The sequence below is a fragment of the Polyodon spathula genome, chromosome 41 (assembly GCF_017654505.1).
Source record: "Polyodon spathula isolate WHYD16114869_AA chromosome 41, ASM1765450v1, whole genome shotgun sequence".
NCBI lineage: Eukaryota > Metazoa > Chordata > Actinopteri > Acipenseriformes > Polyodontidae > Polyodon > Polyodon spathula.
This window is the reverse complement of record NC_054574.1, coordinates 3696417-3717206: the sequence shown is the minus strand read 5'-3', so window position 1 is coordinate 3717206 and position 20790 is coordinate 3696417. Positions and strand designations below refer to the sequence as shown.

Here is a 20790-nt window from a genome sequence, read left to right as displayed (position 1 = left end):
GAGTGGCTTCACTTGCATTGACAATGTCTCGAATTAACTAAAGGAAAGCACAGGGCAAGGATAGACAAGACCATAGAATGCAATGCAAAGTAAAATAACTGCTCGACACATACAAGAAGAGAATGAGTCTGATCAATACTGCTCAGCACATACAAGAAGAGAATGAGTCTGATCAATACTGCTCAGCACATACAAGAAGAGAAGGAGTCTGATCAATACTGCTCAGCACATACAAGAAGAGAAGGAGTCTGATCAATTTTACATTTTCAAGATTGTTTCATTGTATCTACTCTTGAAAAAAGAGGTCTGGTAATTGGATTCTGTCTTTATAACAGCGGCTGATATTTTGGTTTACTATTATTTCAAATATGCAGCATTGTAATACATGCTGTTTGCTGTGAGATTCGGTCTATAAAAGATTCTATGGTCGTTTAGCAGGGACCAATCAGGAAAAAAATGTACCTGGCAGAGGTCATGTTTTGTAGAGATAATCTTCTTGGTAATGTTGAAGTCCATCCCGTGTTTATGTTGCAGGATCCTGTAGAACTCGGACATGATGCCTCTTAATCCGTTCTGATCAACTCCTTCATCCATGGCTTTCCTTGCCTGGAGGAGAATGCCTTCGGCCCTGCTCACCTGAGGAGTGGCATGACACACACTATGTAGAGAGCAGTGCTCTGAAACACTGCCCACCTCAAAGCATCAAACTCATCCCAATACGTCTTACACTGCCATGCCAAGAAGCATCTTGTGAGTGGAAAACAAATCGATGGACAAACATAAGAAGTCTGGCACACAAACAGAGAGCCTAGCAACGGAACTGAGCATTCGGAAGAGTCCCAGAACAAAAGCATGTGCGGATATGCCATAACAGATAGCATGCTTGTAGAGACATGCTACCACATTCAAAAATAAATTCTGCATGACTTGTGTACTTTGCCATTCAGGCTTTTTACAGACAGATCTTACTATTAAAGCCATGTTAGGGTTAGAATTGGCATTACTCACAGAACTATGGAAGTATAGTATATAAGGTAAACTTACATCATTGGGACTGATGCTATTGACAGGGCTGGCAAGCACACCATCAAAGCAACCATGTGCTTCGGTCCAGATCAGCTCCACAAAAACAGCAACTTCCTGGGAGATGCTGCTGCTGCTGCTCAAGGATTCTTCAATAAGCAGCTGCCACATTAAAAGACATTAGGAAATTATTGGTAACTTGGCAAAAGAGTTAAGAGTTGATTTTCACCTATTATATTATTATACAGGTCTGCCTGGTCTTGATAGACAAAGCAACAGTTTGTCCTTAGTTCAGTACTATTTTATTAATTTTATTTATTGCATTTATCTAGCGCTTTTTATACTTAAGTATCGCAGCACTGTGCAGTACATAGCAGAAAAAAAGAACAAACCACAATACATTTGTATAGCATGTTACACACAACTGCCACACTCAGTCCATTTAATCAGTATATACATAACACAAAAGCAGCCATTTTAAGGTTACATTAAAACCCACGAAGATAAGAAAGCCATTTTATAAAAGTGTATTTTTAGTCTTGACCCGCATCCTGTGATCTCAGAATATGTTTTGCAAGATACAGGGTCAGTAATTCTTGCAAATAACTAGGTGCTAATCCATTCAGAGCCTTGTAAGTTAACAATATTATCCCCCATGGTCAGTCCAACTACACTGAACAAAAATATAAACGCAACATACAACAATTTCAAATATTTTACTGAGTTACAGTTCATATAAGGAAATCAGTCAATTTAAATAAATTCATTAGGCCCTAATCTATGGATTTCACAAGACTGGGAATACAGATATGCATCTGTTGGTAACAGATACCTTAAAAAAAAAAAAAAGGTAGGGGCATGGATCAGAAAACCAGTCAGTATCTGGTGTGACTACCATTTGCCTCATGCAGCGCGACACATCTCCTTCACATAGTTGATCAGGCTGTTGATTGTGGCCTGTGGAATGTTGTCCCACTCCTCTTCAGTGACTGTGAGAAGTTGCTGGATATTGTTGATCAGGCTGTTGATTGTGGCCTGTGGAATGTTGTCCCACTCCTCTTCAGTGGCTGTGTGAAGTTGCGACACATCTGTTGATCAGTTGATCAGGCTGTTGATTGTGGCCTGTGGAATGTTGTCCCACTCCTCTTCAATGGCTGTGCGAAGTTGCTGGATATTGGCAGGAACTGGAACACGCTGTCGTACACGTCGATCCAGAGCATCCCAAACATGCTCAATGGGTGACATGTCTGGTGAGTATGCAGGCCATGGAAGAACTGGGACATTTTCAGCTTCCAGGAATTGTGTACAGATCCTTGCGACATGGGGCCGTGCATTATCATGCTGAAACATGAGGTGATGGCGGCGGATGAATGGCATGACAGTGGGCCTCAGGATCTCGTCACGGTATCTCTGTGCATTCAAATGGCCATCGATAAAATGCAATTGTGTTCATTGTCCGTAGCTTATGCCTGCCCATACCATAACCCCACCGCCACCATGGCGCACTCTGTTCACAACGTTGACATCAGCAAACCGCACGCCCACACGACGCCATACATGCTGTCTGCCATCTGCCCGGTACAGTTGAAACCAGGATTCATCCATGAAGAGCACACTTCTCCAGCGTGCCAGTGGCCATCGAAGGTGACCATTTACCTACTGAAGTCAGTTATGACGCTGAACTGCAGTCACGTCAAGACCCTGGTGAGGACGACGAGCACGCAGACAAGCTTTCCTGAGACAGTTTCTGACAGTTTGTGCAGAAATTCTTTGGTTGTGCAAACCCACAGTTTCATCAGCTGTCCGAGTGGCAGGTCTCAGACGATCCCGCAGGTGAAGAAGCCGGATTTGGAGGTCCTGGGCTGGCGTCATTACACCTGATCTGAGGTTGTGAGGCCGGTTGCACATACTGCCAAATTCTCTAAAATGATTTTGGATACGGCTTATGGTAGAGAAATTAACATTCAATTCTCTGGCAACAGCTCTGGTGGACATTCCTGCAGTCAGCATGCCAACTGCACACTCCCTCAAAACTTGAGACATCTGTGGCATTGTGTTGTGTGACAAAACTGCACATTTTAGAGTGGCCTTTTATTGTCCCCAGCACAAGGTGCACATGTGTAATGATCATGCTGTTTAATCAGCTTCTTGATATGCCACACCTGTCAGGTGGATGGATTATCTTGGCAAAGGAGAAATGCTCACTAACAGGGATGTAAACAAATTTGTGCACAAAATTTGAGAGAAATAAGCTTTTTGTGCATATGGAAAATTTCTGGGATCTTTTATTTCAGTTCATGAAACATGGGACAAACACTTTACATGTTTATATTTTTGTTCAGTGTATGTTCCCCCTCACCCCAATTTATTACATTATAATTAGGTACGATTTGCTTATTGTGCCAAGCACATGTAACTTGTATTCTAATGCAGACCTGCTTAACTTTCCCAGAAGCTAGAAGAATCAGTTCTGTTGACAATTTTTTCTGCTGCTGGAAATTCTGATCTTGAAGATCCTTTATAAAAAGCTCATAGGCCTTTATAGCTTCCTCTGAAGTTGGGGCAAATATCAAGTCTTTCCACATCTTCATCACCTGCAAAAGAAATTGTGGGGTTAACTGACTAGCATTTATTTTCAAAGAAACAAGCTATCTGTGGGTTGTACTGCAAACCAAATTCATACCTCCAAATATTCATTCATATTTCTAATATAGAATTAATATGGACTGAAACTGAAGGAACCAAAAAACAGGACAGCAGGATCAACCAACGATCATTTGGGTGTGGTTTTACAATGTTTAGTAAGGAATTTGTGAAAGGAGGTGGGAAGGGTGGAATGTTTCAGTACACCATTAGGTTGGGTCAGATGTCCAGGGGCAGTGGGGGATGGTAGAAGAAGGGCAATGCCTGCTTGCTTGCTAGGTTGTAAATTCATAATTCCAGTAAATTCATAATTCCAATTCCAGGTTGAAGTGAACATAACAACCACAACGGAGGGGGCAATCACGCCCCACAGCTATCCTCTATTGGTTGAGTATATGAGTTTAGGGGGTAGGGATGGATGAATTGTCTGCTGCTAGCAGCAGGGGATTTTATGTAGAAAACTATATAACCCATGTAAGTGCTTTACTCCGGCAGAATACACTAGTTACTGATGAAGTGACTGTTATTCTCCGGAGCGCTCTGTATTTTGATGACCACTGCAAAAACCTTTGATGCAACAATCGGTGGCGATTGATTGTCTCTGACATCTCTGCACTTTATTTTGCGACCCTACAAAACCCATACATTTGCAATGACAACGTCAATTTTATGTTGGCAAAAAGTGTTACAATATGTAGAATTGACATTTGTAATTCTGCATGTTTGTACTCAATTTTAGGGGCAGGAAAATACGGTTAATTTCAGATTATTAAATACCGAAACTGACTTCTAACGATTAAAAAACTGCACAATTTCGATTGATTATTATATTATAAAACTTCACGTCTTCCTTATGGTCACTCATCATAAAAGTTACTTCCGCATTCCAGCACTTTGGATTAACCTCAAGGCCTATCCTCCTGTTAAAGCTCCCATAATGCATACAAAACACCGTCCGTGTCACGAACAAAGACATATAGGCATCATAGCGCAGTATCAGAACTCTTCATACAGGCATCAGCGCAGTATCAGAACTCTTCATACAGGCAGCACAGTATCAGAACTCTTCATACAGGCAGCGCAGTATCAGAACTCTTCATACAGGCAGCGCAGTATCAGAACTCTTCATACAGGCAGCGCAGTATCAGAACTCTTCATACAGGCAGCGCAGTATCAGAACTCTTCATACAGGCAGCGCAGTATCAGAACTCTTCATACAGGCAGCGCAGTATCAGAACTCTTCATACAGGCAGCACAGTATCAGAACTCTTCATACAGGCAGCGCAGTATCAGAACTCTTCATACAGGCAGCGCAGTATCAGAACTCTTCATACAGGCAGCGCAGTATCAGAACTCTTCATACAGGCAGCGCAGTATCAGAACTCTTCATACAGGCAGCGCAGTATCAGAACTCTTCATACAGGCAGGGTTTTGCAGTATCAGAACTCTTCATACAGGCAGCGCAGTATCAGAACTCTTCATACAGGCAGCAATATCAGAACTCTTTGCAGTATCAGAACTCTTCATACAGGCAGCACAGTATCAGAACTCTTCATACAGGCAGCGCAGTATCAGAACTCTTCATACAGGCAGCGCAGTATCAGAACTCTTCATACAGGCAGCGCAGTATCAGAACTCTTCATACAGGCAGCGCAGTATCAGAACTCTTCATACAGGCAGCGCAGTATCAGAACTCTTCATACAGGCAGCGCAGTATCAGAACTCTTCATACAGGCAGGGTTTTGCAGTATCATCAATCTTTATACAGGCAGCGCAGTATCAGAACTCTTCATACAGGCAGCGCAATATCAGAACTCTTCATACAGGCAGCGCAGTATCAGAACTCTTCATACAGGCAGCGCAGTATCAGAACTCTTCATACAGGCAGCGCAGTATCAGTTCTTTGTTGTAAATACTTTTCAGAGAATGAAGGTGAGTGAGTGTTTAAATACTGTAACTTCATAAATACAAACTATTTTTTATTTTATTTTCACTTACCAATAACCTTATTAATGATGTTTAATTGCGCAAGACAAAAGCGGCAGATATTAAATGATATAAATATAGGGTCAGTCCATGTCAGATCAACCACCCTTGAAACAAAAGATTCATGGATGTTGATATAAATATGTATTTATAAGTGACCTACTGTGACAGAGAGTGAATGAATATGAATCAACAATCTCCCTCCCAACCGACGAGGGCACGGTATAACAGGAACAGTGTGCCCAGGACTGGATGGTTTGACAGTTCCAGGGTCAGTCAGAAGTCGGCCATCCAAAAAGGGGGTGAAGCCACAATACTAGAAGTCAGCGCCTTACTGCGGTAGGCGATGTGTCAGTCATGGATTGGAGGAGACGTGATTGCACTCGCTACCAAAGGCGGCGTGACTGAAGGTATATCAGGGGATGTGTCGAAGCAATCTGGTCCTTTCTTGTGGTTACGGACAGACCTGTAAAATTATTACAGATATAAAGAAGCCGGGAGTGTTTCGTGTTTTGTTTGTTTTGTTGCTATAGCTGTCATTGTTTGTCACTGTTAGACGGCTAACACCAGCAGAGAGCTGTCTCTAAAGGCCAGCACCGAACCCGGCCAGCACTGCACCACTGTTTCACAGTTGCACCCAGCAGCACCTGCAGAAAGAGCACCTGCTGTTTGGATAAGTGATCGTGTCTGTGTTGTGCATTATTATTACTGCATATTATTTCAGGATTGAATCCCGTGGTTAACCGAGCGATACACCTTGGTGTGTAGGGCCAGTTATTATTATTATTATTATTATTATTATTATTATTATTATTATTATTATTATTATTATTATTTACCAGCAAAGAAAGAGCTGTTTAACCATGAGCTGTGTTGTTTCAAATCATTCCTGAGCACTGCATCACCTCTACACTGCAAACCACCTTGCCACACCTACCCAAAGTGATTGTATTGTTTTACTGGGACTTTCACTTCTATGTATCCACTATTGTTGACTCGGTTTCTCATTTTAGTTTTGTCAGCGACGCAGGTTAAGAAATTAATTCTTTTTTTTTTTTTTTATAATAATAAACAAAATCTTTCAAATTACATAATACTAGTATTATGTTTCATTTAGTAATTAGCAATTATTAAAAGAAATGTAACACGAGAATGCAATTATTTTTATAATATTTTGTTTCAGGTTGCCATTCTTTCTTGTACAATGTTATATTGAATGAGTTAATAAACTGCTACCCATGTATTATTATTATTTATTATTATTATTATTATTATATTATTATTATTATTATTATTATTATTATTATTATCTTTTCTGCAGCATTATCAACCCTACAGTTTAGGGATTCAAAAGAGCTTAAGAGAAGATTTCAGGCAGTTGAGAGCAAGAGAGTGCTTTGTCAGATTGTGCTTTTCTTCTTTGTTTAAAAATGGTTTCTGTGAAGTGGTATTGTTTATATATTGGTTATGCTGCTTTAGTAGTGACGTCAGTATAATGCATTGTGTATGTTTTGTAGGTTTGAGAGTGCTGTTGAAAAAAGTTATTGATGTTTTATTGTAGTTTTTAATTAGAAATAAAAACATTTAATAAGGAACCTTTTTGTGACTCTTTTCCCCCCTAAGAATGATATTAGAATAATCGATAATCACAATCATCATGATTATTTTCAAATCTTGAATCGATAATCGAACCGGCTTGTCAAAGTGATAATCGCTCATCACTAAGGGGCACTTTTAAAATACACTTTTATAATTCAAACTCAAAAGCACTAAATGCCGCCATTTACTCTATTATGAGCTTTGATGATATACGTCATTAAGACAAAATGTGACAAATAATAACCAATTACAACAAACTCTTTGATGACAAAAACAGTCCCTATTCACATCATTGAACAAACAAGTTATTAAAGAATGAATATGAAACATGAGATTAAGACACTTACCTTACTGTTACTCCACTGCCCCCAGTATCGAGACACACAGAAAGGAAGCGCAGGGTTTCCTACGGAGCACTGCAGCTCTACCACAACCCCGACTTCATTGTCAGCAGTGGCCTAGGATGGATGTACACAAGGTAAAGACAGTGAGGACTGCATGCATGTTTGTATCATCCCAGATCTGGAATGTTCAATCTTGTTCCCTCACTATGACAAAACCCCCAGCACCTCAGAATTAAAGGTCAGTGTACGGCCACTGATCCAACCACCAAGCCAACTGCCTCCCAACATCAATGAGCTCTACAGCGGATGTCTGAGAGCTATCTGCCCCTTGAGGTCAAAGGCCAGTACTGCAGGTTACTGCGCTGAGCTCCAGGCCAGTAGGGTCTGCTATAACAGAGTGAAGTAAAACAGTGTCTAATGATTTTGCCTTCTTAACCCATTGGAGTTCCAGAGTGAAATGAACTCTCCCTGGGCAATCCCCAGGAAAGATCATAGCCAGGATGCACAGCCACACTCCCTAGTCTTTAAGACTAGCCCTGCATGACACGAGGCTGTGCCTTTACCAGGTGACAACCTGGGGACCCAAAGTCTTGTATTGTTTTGCTGTTGTTTTTCAGCCTTCACTTTCACTTTGACTAAGGTAAAGACCATTAATCCGTACACAACACTATGGGCTGCTCTGCAGTGGTAGCAAAGCTGTACAGAAACTGATGTTTTTTAACTCTAAATTCACTGAGCTGTGGTTCATTGATACACTTATTCATATACAGTCAGCACTCAGACATACATTACCCAGATACTCATCAGCCACGTTTTACCGTCCTTGTACAAATAATAAAATCAATTCCCAATATATGCCATATTCTTTCAAATTTAAGATGCACTTTTTAAACCATTTTTGTCTTTTCAAAAATAGCCTGGATCTTTTCGGGTATGGTGATGAGTGTATTTAAATTGTTAACAAAAGTCTGCCGAGTACACAAACAGGAACGTGACTGACCGGCCGAGTTTGAGGCATTTCTGTGCAAAAAAAATGGTATTCCTTTGTATAAATGGCTCTTATAAGCATAACTGAGGTTGTATCTTTAAAGGCATCTTTATTTGATGTTTTACTTTTCCCTCAACTGAGGAATTGGAATTTGGATTGTGATTGGGTCGGATATGAGGGTGCTGGCTGTACTACTGCTTCACCGCTGATAGGGTCATTAACATAGACCCACATTTATTCACTTATTTATTTTTAAAATAAAGCTGCTTTCACAATACAAACATACTGATACACATGAATTTTTACCTTATTAAAAATAGAATATTTGGCAACTTCAAAAACTGAAGGAAAGTGAGGCAGACTTCCTTCACAACCACTATAAATTCTAAAATGAGAAAAAAAACAAATACATTTAAAACATCAATTATTTCAAAACAGATCTGTTTTGTATTACACAATGGATGTGTTTCCATGGAAAGGTCTTCCCTTTTTCTCACACTATACAGTAAAGTTTTATTTTATTTCAATTGACCTTCCAAATGGAAATGACCCTATTAATATTAAAATACAGGAGGGTGTATTCCACTGTTTCTGTTCGGAGTACACACCTAAATTTATTGTGATTGGAAGGTAATCACGAATCATGCTAGATGCTGCTTAACCCTTTGAGTGGTGAGTTCTAAAATGCACTGCCAGTCCTATGAGAAAGAGGGTTTTTTCTGTCTCTGCACGCTGTTGATTATTAAGAGGACAGCGTACAAACCAGCTGAAAGCTATATGTTTGTATATGTTTGTAATGAATACTGACGAAATACAGACAAATCATTTTTACCGTAAATACATTTAAAAAAAAATACATTTTTTTTATTTAGTCATAGAAACGTTTTGACTAAAAAATAACATATAGGCAATAAACAATAAATAACAGGGTGGAAGAACCACACCAACATGTCCTAACAAAAAGAGAGAGAGAGATGAATAAATCATATCAGGTTAAACAGGTTGTGGGTTGCAGGGAGAGACAGTGTCTAATGCTTCAGCGTATGATTCTCCTTGAAGCATGGAGCAATGCACAGAGCTTGACACCGCCTCTTCACTGTCACTTGATGGTAAATATTTTCCGCTTATGTCTTCACTGACACACTCGCTGAGATCTGATTCAGTGGAATTTTATGTACTTGAAGTTAAACTGGAATCTGAATTCAGTGTTTTTGCTAATATTTCTTTCTAACTGGCTGATTTTTCGCCGATTTACAAACACTGTTGACATTTTTGTGACTGGGTTTATTATATGTAATTCAATCAATATCTGGCGGAGGGCGCAAGAGACCAATAAAAGGTGTAAAAGAAACCTAGTGTTACAATATTATGCAATCAGGAGTTTTGTAGGCTCAGTAATTCAAGTCTAAAGCTGCAGAACGTACCGTACTACTCAAAGGGTTAAGGCTGTACAGTGAATTTCATCTTCTTGCTAAGGTACAGAAAAGTCCAGGCTATCCGATGACCAAACACCAAGATAACAAAAGTGTAAAGGATGAAAAAATATCTTTCTGTGCTTGCAAAGGGCTTCATTATTTATTTATTTATTGCAAAGGGCTGCATTTTGTTTTTTACTTTGTTTTATCTTCAGCATTTTTTTTTACAGATCTTGCTTATCATCAAATCAAATTTTACTTATAAAGCACCATTCACACCAAAGGCATCTCAAAATGCTGTACATCAACAACAATTCACAATCAAATACAATCCAAAGAACACAAACAACATACAGGAAAGCAATGTTTAAAAAGACAGTAGAGGCACACTAGGATAGAAAGGCCAATGTATAAAAGTAAGACTTAAGTCTAGATTTAAAAGCTGTAAGAGTCTTCCAGCCAATCGCTACTTGGTATGGCCTTAAGTTACAGTAGAAAGTTGCGCAAGGTTATGTCACAAACTGGACTTCACAAGTCTTGTGAGCAGAAGGTACGGCTTCCTGACTCCTGGTTCCATGCAAAAAACGCTTAACTGTACAGCTTTTTAGTGTGAGAAGGGGATTTATCCACCCTTTAAAGTCGTACTATGTTTCTGACATACAGCATGAGGAATGGGCGTGGTGTGTGTGTGCTACATCACAATCATGAGATGGAGAGAACATGGAGTTTCTAAACTGTATGCAAACAGGAGTACAGTGTACTGCATGGAAACAGGACCGCAGTATACTGCATGAAAACAGGAGCACAGTGTACTGCATCAAATGTGAGGCCATATGATATTTACCCCCACCCTTTCTAAACAGACTTAGCCCTTGGAAATACCTGAATTTGTCCAGAGAGTCTTTGTTCTTCACTGTCTCTTCCTGATCATCAGCTGGAAAAGCTTCAGCAAGTGGTCTGATCTCCTCTCCTAATGAAATCAATAACCAGCTTACCCCAATGCCAAGTTTCAAGTAACAACCAGAATAAAGACAGAATTCTGAAGCCCAGAAAGATAACAAGTGGTAAAAATTGGGCCATGGGAGCTACACTCGAATGGGTCTGTTTGTCAGACTTTATTTTCACTCAGGTGCTGTTTGAGTATACTTGAACTTATTTTCAATGATTTGGTTAACACCCCTTTAAGCTGACGTCAAGCAATCTGACATAGTGAGCAAACACTTCCTCCCTATTACACTATCACAGGACCATTATTGTGATCGTATTGTGTTTCAGAGGCAAGTAATTGTAAACATTGTTCAGATAGTTGTTGTGTATATTTTGTAGATTCCCTGTGTCTGTTAATAGGGATTGGGGAGCTAAAGCCTTTTTTCACAATTAGCCAGGAAAAAAGGCATACCAGAATTCTATTGATCTATATAGGGATGACATCAAGGCTAATACCCTGACTTCTCTTGAAAAGACCAGCAGGTAGGCCAGTGTGTAAGCATTACCCTCCCTAGCGGACCTCAACCTCTGTAAGAAATGCAAAATACCTGCATTCATGCAGTTTTCATCCTGAGTTACATTGTGATGCCCAGCAGGGGCTAAACCATCCTCATCCACAAGTCTTCCCTCTTCAATGCATTTTGAAACATATTCCACACTGACAACAGGAATCCGGAACTGCTGAATACTCTTTAGACGATGAGAGCTCACATCCTTCATATGACTCACAATAACATGGGTGCACTGTGAAATGAAAAACAGTGTACAGGTACTAGGAATAAGCCAAGGCGGCACAACACTCTGGCTTCAACATCTGATTTAAAAAGTATTTAAAGTGTGAAAAACAATATTTCTGACAAAGTTTTGTGGCAATTGTGCTTGTTTCACATTTATCCCGCATACATTATATAACAATAATAATAAACATTTTTATATAGCGCCTTTCATAGTGAACCACCATCATAAAGTGCTTTACAAGATACAAGACTAGGGTGTGTGAACTATGCATTAGCTGCAGAGTCACTTACAACAACGTCTCACCCAAATGGGGCACAAGGAGGTTAAATCACACAATGAGTCAGTGACTAAGCTGGGATTTGAACCGGGGACCTCCTGGTTACAAGTCTGTTTCTTCAACCACTGGACCACACAGCCTTGGTTTCTATTTTGGAATCCTCTGCCTGTGGCTCAGCGTTATGTCAAAGCTATTTTTTGGTTTCTGTTGTCCGAGCAACAATCCAAACTTCCTGTTGCTCTTATTTGTGCTTGTTTGATACGGACAGTGGGGGCATTGCCCACTAGCTCCTCTGGGGCAGGGCAGACCTGGGCTGGACCTATGGCGGCTGTGTTACACTACATCAAAAAGAACAAAGTCGCCTCAGAGCTGGCCTAAAAGTGGCTAGTGTAAACTGGGAATGTAAAACTCTTAAGTGTGATCTACAATGTTGAAAGTGTAAGTGCAGAGGCTGGGCGTGCACTGGCGATCCTGCAAGCCAGGCTCGTCTGCATTTGTGGTTTTAGAGTTTGAACCCATCTCATCCAAAACGGCAGCGTATCACCCAACACCGGCCCTTACACAAGCAAATACATTTTTTGTGTTTGTTTTCTAACCATGTTTAGGGCAGTTAACACTCTACTCTTCATGGAATAATCTTAGACATCCACTCAAAGAAATAAAAAAAGAATTTACTAGCATTCAAACACTATACCTTTTTATTTACCACATAAGAAATGATCCCCCCATTTCCTTTTATTTCAGTCTTCAGCTTGTTTTTTTCCTTTATCGGTAAGGTCTTCAGTTCTAGAACCATCACACACTTCTCAAAGATACCCATGATGAGTTACTGAAGCAGAAACAAATTTTATTAATGACGTTAGAAAATACAAACAAGTACACCACAGAATTAATTCATTAAAGTGAATAGTAGCAATTAGAATCTAGTTCTGTTAAGTATTTTGTTTCTTAATTGTTGATAAGGTCATTGACTGAAAATAATGTATGATACATTATTGATACACACATTTGATAAACACATACATATAAAAAGTAATTACAACTTTAATCTTGCTATTCACAGGCATATTCAAAATATTTACAGAGGTAAGGTTGGTTTGACGTTGGATATTCATTTGATATTCACAACCATGTCGCCTAGACTTTTCAAACCAACTTTAATGTGAAGCTGATCAGTTGTGAATATATTCACAACCTTTCCTATAACCGTGAATCCTATTTGTGAAACAATACAATATCGCGCGTGTAGTAAACGGGGGTGAATAATTAATTACAACCATATCACCTCAGGGTTCGCAAAATCGCTAGCCCGACGTTCCGGGACAACCAAAAAAATCTGTAACAAGATAATGTTCTGTGCTTTAATCAAACATGCGGGGTGACGTACAGGTAAACGTTGCTTGTGTCCAAATCCGGCGAGGATTGCCCGTGTTACACACCTGACAGCTCAAGCAATCCTGTCCAGTCAGCGCGCTGGTATACATGTCTCCAGGGGAACAGAGGCTGGAACGGACACTACGACAGCCAAAGAATATACGTTTATATTGAAGGCTATGTTGTTTTTTAAACGAAGTTACAGACTGGAATTACAAGCTGCGGTACTCTGCTCACCAAGATTCACATGCTGCGGTACTCTGCTCACCAAGATTCACATGCTGCGGTACCCTCTGCTCGAATACCAAGTTATTATCACTTCACATGCTTTTATCTTTAAAGTAATTGTTACCTTTATTAAATCGTTAACGTTATTTCCCAACCCAGGATATAATTTAAAAAAAAAAAATCTGATTTAAAAACTGGCGAGATCGAATACGATGTTAAGGGTTTCACGTATGCTGGTGGGGGGATTGTCTGTATTATCACTGACTAGCACGTAGCATGTTGACCTCGCTGTTTTCATTTCTTTAAAGTAATTAATAAAACGTACCGGTAATTTTATTTTAAATGTATGGTGCTTGCTTGTAACTTGTTGTACCAAGTGCAGCAACAGTCTCGGGTCCAAACCGTCAGCCGAGTGTAGATATACTATTTACATCCTTCCTATATGGTCTTCATTATACGATTAAATACTGATTTAAAAAAAAAAAAATCAAACTGCTGCTGATGTTGGCTCGTACAGGTCTATGCAACCGGCACGGCAAAGCTACATTTGATTATGTATTTATTTATTTTGATTTTTTGATTTTTTTTTAGTAATAAGATACTAAAAATCTAATTATTTGAAAAATGAACAACACATCCTCTTTTTTTTTTTGGGGGGGGGGGGGGGGGGGGTAGTTAAGTCGGTTATCAAGCACATTTCTATGACTATGTATATTAGGATTTTTATTTCAAAGTATAGAATTTATAATTGTTACTTTTTTTTATTGTTACGACGATTATCTTGTATCGTGCTTTACATGTGAAATACAACTTAAAAACGAAAAATACCATCCTAATATTATAAACACTTTCTAAACAGCTGGTCTTTTTTTTTTTTTGGGGGGGGGGGGGGGGGGGGTTTTGGGGGGGGGGGGGGGGGGGGGTGTAATGTGTTCTTCAATGAATAAACATAGCCAGAATACTGGGTGCAGCATGCCACCACAAATACCCACTGTATTATTATTATTATTATTATTACTTTTTATTATATTAAGTAATCTCATTATTATTATTATATTATTTTATTATTATTATATTTATTATTATTATTATTATTATTATTATTTGTGCTAGTAATGATAAATACTGTAATAATAAAGAATCAAAAAATAAAACAGTACTAATATTATTCAGAATTTAGCTAATGCATTTATCCAAGGTGACTTCCTAACTTGCTCCAGCAGCTTACATTGTTCGTTTTGGATTGTCCTTTTACTGTAGCGAGCAAAAGGCTTTGGACCCAAACAGGGTTGTTATAGTGAGAGTGTACTGTATTTAGTATTTCACTTATATGCTTAATACACAACACTTGCACATTTTAATATATAATGCATGCACATTTGTATTTCATTTTTGTTATTTTTCACCTCCCATAGTGTTCAACATTTAACGGAAGGTATAAAGAAGTTTGGATCAGAATCCAGTATCATCCCTTGCAAAAAAGTAACATACTGCAAGTATACTTGTGACAGAATTGTCTTGTTTTAGTATACTATTGGGACCAGTATTCTATCTTATTTTGGCACAAGTATACTTGCAGTATACAACTTTGTATATGCTTTTTGTAAATAATGCAACGTAGTTCTCAAATATTGGACATTTCTTAGATTGTACCTTACTTCTCTTTTGCATACCTGCATTGTCTCTTGCTAGATATGCACCTCCAGATTCTGACAAATACTTTTAGAAAACCAGGAGCAACTTCTGCTCTGGATCAAAAATCTATAATGCTCTGCGCCTGCCCGCCAATGTGGATAACTATCAAAAAGCTAGTAGAAACTAACTAAAACTGGGAAAAACAAATGGAAGTCTGGAAAAGTATGGAATTTTGATGTTGAAAAAGTGTATGAACCCTGAGATACTGTACCTATATTGAATACAGTGTACTTTGTACAACTCACAGTCCACAGGTCAATTATGGGCAACTAGACATTTGTTTTGGAGAACCAAATGTCTACAATGGACTGCCCGATGGGCAAGTACCATTACCAAAATTTTGCGAGCCCTGCACCTAGGCTTTTCAAACCAATGTTGCAACTAGGCAGCTTCACATTAAAGTTGGTCTGAATAGTAAGTCATTGCGAATATCGAACTTCAAAATATCTTCTCCACGGTGCAGTGTGCCCCTTCCGCAATGATTATTTTGTATCACTTCCAGGTCTCGGGTAGTGCAGAGTGCAAGTAAAATATTGGACGAATAAAAATGTAGAATCCTCTCATATGTTAAACTGTTTGGGAGTGTCTACATGGCCTAGCGTCACCTCTTTGAAGGAGATCACACGATTTCCTCAAGCACTCAGGTGAGCTTCTTCAAAAAGAATGTAGCCACGCCCAGCTCATAGACCAGTACTGTGAATAAGCATTTATAACAAAGGCACAGTAACATAATTTCGATCATCTTTGCTTTTTTAATCAAATATTATTGTAAACATAACTGAACAGGATTTCGTATTTATTGTATAATCTCAACGATAGGATCTGATGATAATAAAATACGATTTAAAGAAAAGTAAGCTCCTTACCAGAATTGCAAACTGGCACTGTTAATGTTCGTAAAGAAAGGATCAAAGCACAGCAATATACAGTGCGGAGAGATGAGTTGGCCCCTCAGCAACAGTTCCGCAGTACTTGCTGGGTCCGCGGCAGTATAGGTGCGTTCTTGTCTCACAGATCCGCACAGAATCTCGTTCTGCGACAGTGTTGCCAACTCCACAGATCAGGAAGTCACTAGGAAACCACACAAAGCCGCTAGATGTCGCTAGACAATTTACACTCCTCTTGGAATCGCGTAACCAGAGTACCTATGTAAACAATATTACATGTATTAATGATGGTTGATCATTTTGAAACGTCCTATTTATATTTGTCTGGATTATCTATACATATAATATATACAGAGTTAGTCTGATGTAATTGATTTTATTGTAACATTATAGCAGCCCCCGAAGAACTGCGATGCAGAACTGCACTGCTGGAAGCACGACCCCACTGCACTGCTGGAAGCACGACCCCACTGCACTGCTTGCACTGCTGGAAGCACGACCCCACTGCACTGCTGGAAACGACCCCACTGCACTGCTGGAAGCACGACCCCACTGCACTGCTGGAAGCACGACCCCACTGCACTGCTGGAAGCACGACCCCACTGCACTGCTGGAAGCACGACCCCACTGCACTGCTGGAAGCACGACCCCACTGCACTGCTGGAAGCACGACCCCACTGCACTGCTGGAAGCACGACCCCACTGCACTGCTGGAAGCACGACCCCACTGCACTGCTGGAAGCACGACCCCACTGCACTGCTGGAAGCACGACCCCACTGCACTGCTGGAAGCACGACCCCACTGCACTGCTGGAAGCACGACCCCACTGCACTGCTGGAAGCACGACCCCACTGCACTGCTGGAAGCACGACCCCACTGCACTGCTGGAAGCACGACCCCACTGCACTGCTGGAAGCACGACCCCACTGCACTGCTGGAAGCACGACCCCACTGCACTGCTGGAAGCACGACCCCACTGCACTGCTGGAAGCACGACCCCACTGCACTGCTGGAAGCACGACCCCACTGCACTGCTGGAAGCACGACCCCACTGCACTGCTGGAAGCACGACCCCACTGCACTGCTGGAAGCACGACCCCACTGCACTGCTGGAAGCACGACCCCACTGCACTGCTGGAAGCACGACCCCACTGCACTACTTCAGGACCAGAGGAGCGTGGTGGACTGAGCTGCGTGTCATTTATGTTGTGATGATACAATTTGGCGACTTCTTTCTCTGAAAATCCCAGCTGTCGGCAGTGAAAGTGGCTAGATTTGTCGCAAGTCGCTTTGACAATGTTTTTGTCGCTAGGGAAACCCAAAACAAAAGTCGCTGAATCTAGCGACAAAATGTGACGTCACGAAGCTCCACCCTCAAAGATATGTGCAGATCCAGCACAGCCCAGCGCAGCTTTGAGAAGTAGGTGCGGGAGGCTGTCTGTGAACCAAAGAGACGATGCAGAAATCAGCAGGGTGACCTGCCAATCGTAATCCAAACAGCGACTAAAACTACTGCTGCCCCTTGCTAGTGCAGGGAAACGACATGCTATCTTTATGCAAAGAAGAGTGAACAGCCTCGTCAAGGCTGTATTAAATAGCTGGTGACACTTTAAAACACGTGTCTGTTCTGATTTAATTCATGATGAATCCCAGACACGGAATTACACTATTAGAATTAGAAGTGTATTCATCAGGAATTCCTGTTTTATCAGCTGATAAATTAGTTCATACGTAATTCCTCATGAATTACAGGCACTTATTTAAAAGTGTTACTCACATAAATGGAAAAAGGGAAGGGAGATCGTGTCTAACTAACTTGCTTGATTTTTTTGAGGATGCAACATCGATAATGGATAATTGCAAAGCATATGACATGGTTTATTTAGATTTCCAGAAAGCTTTGGACAAAGTCCCGCACAAAAGATTAATTCTCAAACTGAACGCAGTTGGGTTTCAAGGAAACACATGTACATGGATTAGGGAGTGGTTAACATGTAGAAAACAGAAAGTACTGATTAGAGGAAAAACCTCAGAATGGAGTGTGGTAACCAGCGGTGTACCACAGGGATCAGTATTAGGTCCTCTGCTATTCCTAATCTACATTAATGATTTAGATTCTGGTATAGTAAGCAAACTTGTTAAATTTGCAGACGACACAAAAGTAGGAGGAGTGGCAAACACTGTTGCAGCAGCAAAGGTCATTCAAAATGATCTAGACAAGATTCAGAACTGGGCAGACACATGACAAATGACATTTAATAGAGAAAAGTGTAAGGTACTGCACGCAGGAAATAAAAATGTACATTATAAATATCATATGGGAGATATTGAAATTGGAGAAGGAATCTATGAAAAAGACCTAGGAGTTTTTGTTGACTCAGAAATGTCTTCATCTAGACAATGTGGGGAAGCTATAAAAAAGGCTAACAAGATGCTTGGATACATTGTGAAAAGTGTTGAATTTAAATCAAGTGAAGAAATGTTAAAACTGTACAATGCACTAGTAAGACCTCATCTTGAATATTGTGTTCAGTTCTGGTCACCTCGCTATAAAAAAGATATTGCTGCTCTAGAAAGAGTGCAAAGATCCGACCAGAATTATTCCGGGCTTAAAAGGCATGTCATATGGTCCAGGCTAAAAGAATTGAATCTGTTCAGTCTTGAACAAAGAAGACTACGTGGCGACCTAATTCAAGCATTCAAAATTCTAAAAGGTCGTTGACAGTGTCGACCCAAGGGACTTTTTCAGCCTGAAAAAAAAGAAACAAGGACCAGGGGTCACAAATGGAGTCCAGGAGTCACTGCTTTAGAGAAAGGGGCATTCAGAACAGAAAAGAAGGCACTTTTTTACACAGAGAATTGTGAGGGTCTGGAATCAACTCCCCAGTGAAATGTTGTTGAATGACTTGCAGTAGGAGAATAGAGCAGTATTCAGTTACGCAACACTGAGCTGTTCTACTGTAGGCATTAATTTGAGTTTTTAGTTGTTCGGTTTGGATTTTGGTGTCTGAGATTTTTTTTTTTTTCAATTCTCTGACACCATACCAACTCTGATGCTGTTAGAATAATCTAATAATATTAGTATACAGTAACACAATCATAGTTTAAATAAACATCACGTGTATTTATTGCAGATCATAAAACTCATTATTTGCTTTACTGATTTTAAAAAGAGATCTGCTATTAATAGTTGTATTTTGAAAGGCGCTAACACAGCCCAAATACATTGGCTGATTCTGTTTGGATTACCTTGCCGAGCACACCGATGTAGTTTTGTACTTTTAAAAAAGTTGATAAGTAATGGCAGCAAATGTTTTACTGGTACTGCATACCAGGCCTTTGCAGCTTACTTTCACCTCTGGTCCCTACCTTTCCATCACAGATGCAGAGATACTCTGTCATGCATTCATCTCCTCTTGAATCAACTACTGCAACTCTCTCTATGGTGGTCTTCCATCACGTGCCATAACAGACTGCAGTTGGTTCAAAATGCCGCTGCTAGGATCCTTACCAGATGTAAAAAACATGATCAAATTACCCCGTCTTGCCCAGCTGCACTGGTACCTGCTAAGTTCAGGATTACTTTAAAAATTCTCCTACTTGCCTACAAGCCCCTTCATCACACAGGTCCAGAGTATCTCTCCAACCTGCCGACCCGCTATGTCCCTGCACGTAAGCTCCTCTGACTCAGGTCTGCATGTTGTACCCAAGCAGAAGTGCACCACATTCGGAGAGCGCTCTTTTAGCTTCATGGCCCCGACTCTCTGCAACTCTCTTCCAGCTTTATAAGAACATAAGAACATAAGAAAGTTTACAAATGAGAGGAGGCCATTTGGCCTATCTTGCTCGTTTGGTTGTTAGTAGCTTATTGATCCCAGAATCTCATCAAGCAGCTTCTTGAAGGATCCCAGGGTGTCAGCTTCAACAACATTACTGGGGAGTTGATTCCAGACCCTCACAATTCTCTGTGTAAAAAAGTGCCTCCTATTTTCTGTTCTGAATGCCCCTTTGTCTAATCTCTATTTGTGACACCTGGTCCTTGTTTCTTTTTTCAGGTCGATAAAGTCCCCTGGGTCGACATTGTCAATACCTTTTAGAATTTTGAATGCTTGAATTAGGTCGCCGCGTAGTCTTCTTTGTTCAAGACTGAACAGATTCAATTCTTTTAGCCTGTTTGCATATGACATGCCTTTTAAACCCGGAATACTTCTGGTTGCTCTTCTTTGCAGTCTTTCTAGAGCAGCAATATCCTTTTTGTAGCAAAGTGACCAGAATTGAACACAATATTCAAGGTGAGGTCTTACTAATGCATCGTACAGTTTTAACAATACTTCCCTTGATTTAAATTCAACACTTTTCTCAATATATCCAAGCATCTTGTTGGCCTTTTTTACAACTTCTCCACATTGTCTAGATGAAGACATCTCTGAGTCAACAAAAACTCTTAGGTCTTTTTCATAGATTCCTTCTCCAATTTCAGTATCTCCCATATGATATTTATAATGTACATTTTTATTTCCTGCGTGCAGTACCTTACACTTTTCTCTATTAAATGTCTTTTTTTTTCCTTCGTCTATGATTTTGCCATTTGTATCTGTGCAAGTG

General features: G+C 40.1%; 1 protein-coding gene across 1 annotated transcript; it reads right to left on the bottom strand.

The window, feature by feature from the left end:
- Window positions 1-4: 4 nt before the first annotated feature.
- LOC121305078 (protein mono-ADP-ribosyltransferase PARP4-like) lies at window positions 5-16560 on the bottom strand (the record flags this gene model as incomplete). Its single annotated transcript, XM_041236606.1, has 11 exons — window positions 16164-16560; window positions 13388-13515; window positions 12695-12829; window positions 11534-11729; window positions 10881-10968; window positions 8890-8968; window positions 7599-7709; window positions 3459-3617; window positions 1045-1185; window positions 463-636; window positions 5-37 (listed from the first exon to the last, which is right to left on the bottom strand). Coding segments are annotated over exons 3-11 (1107 nt in total), but the record flags the coding sequence as incomplete, so codon positions are not given.
- Between the last annotated feature and the right edge of the window lie 4230 nt (window positions 16561-20790).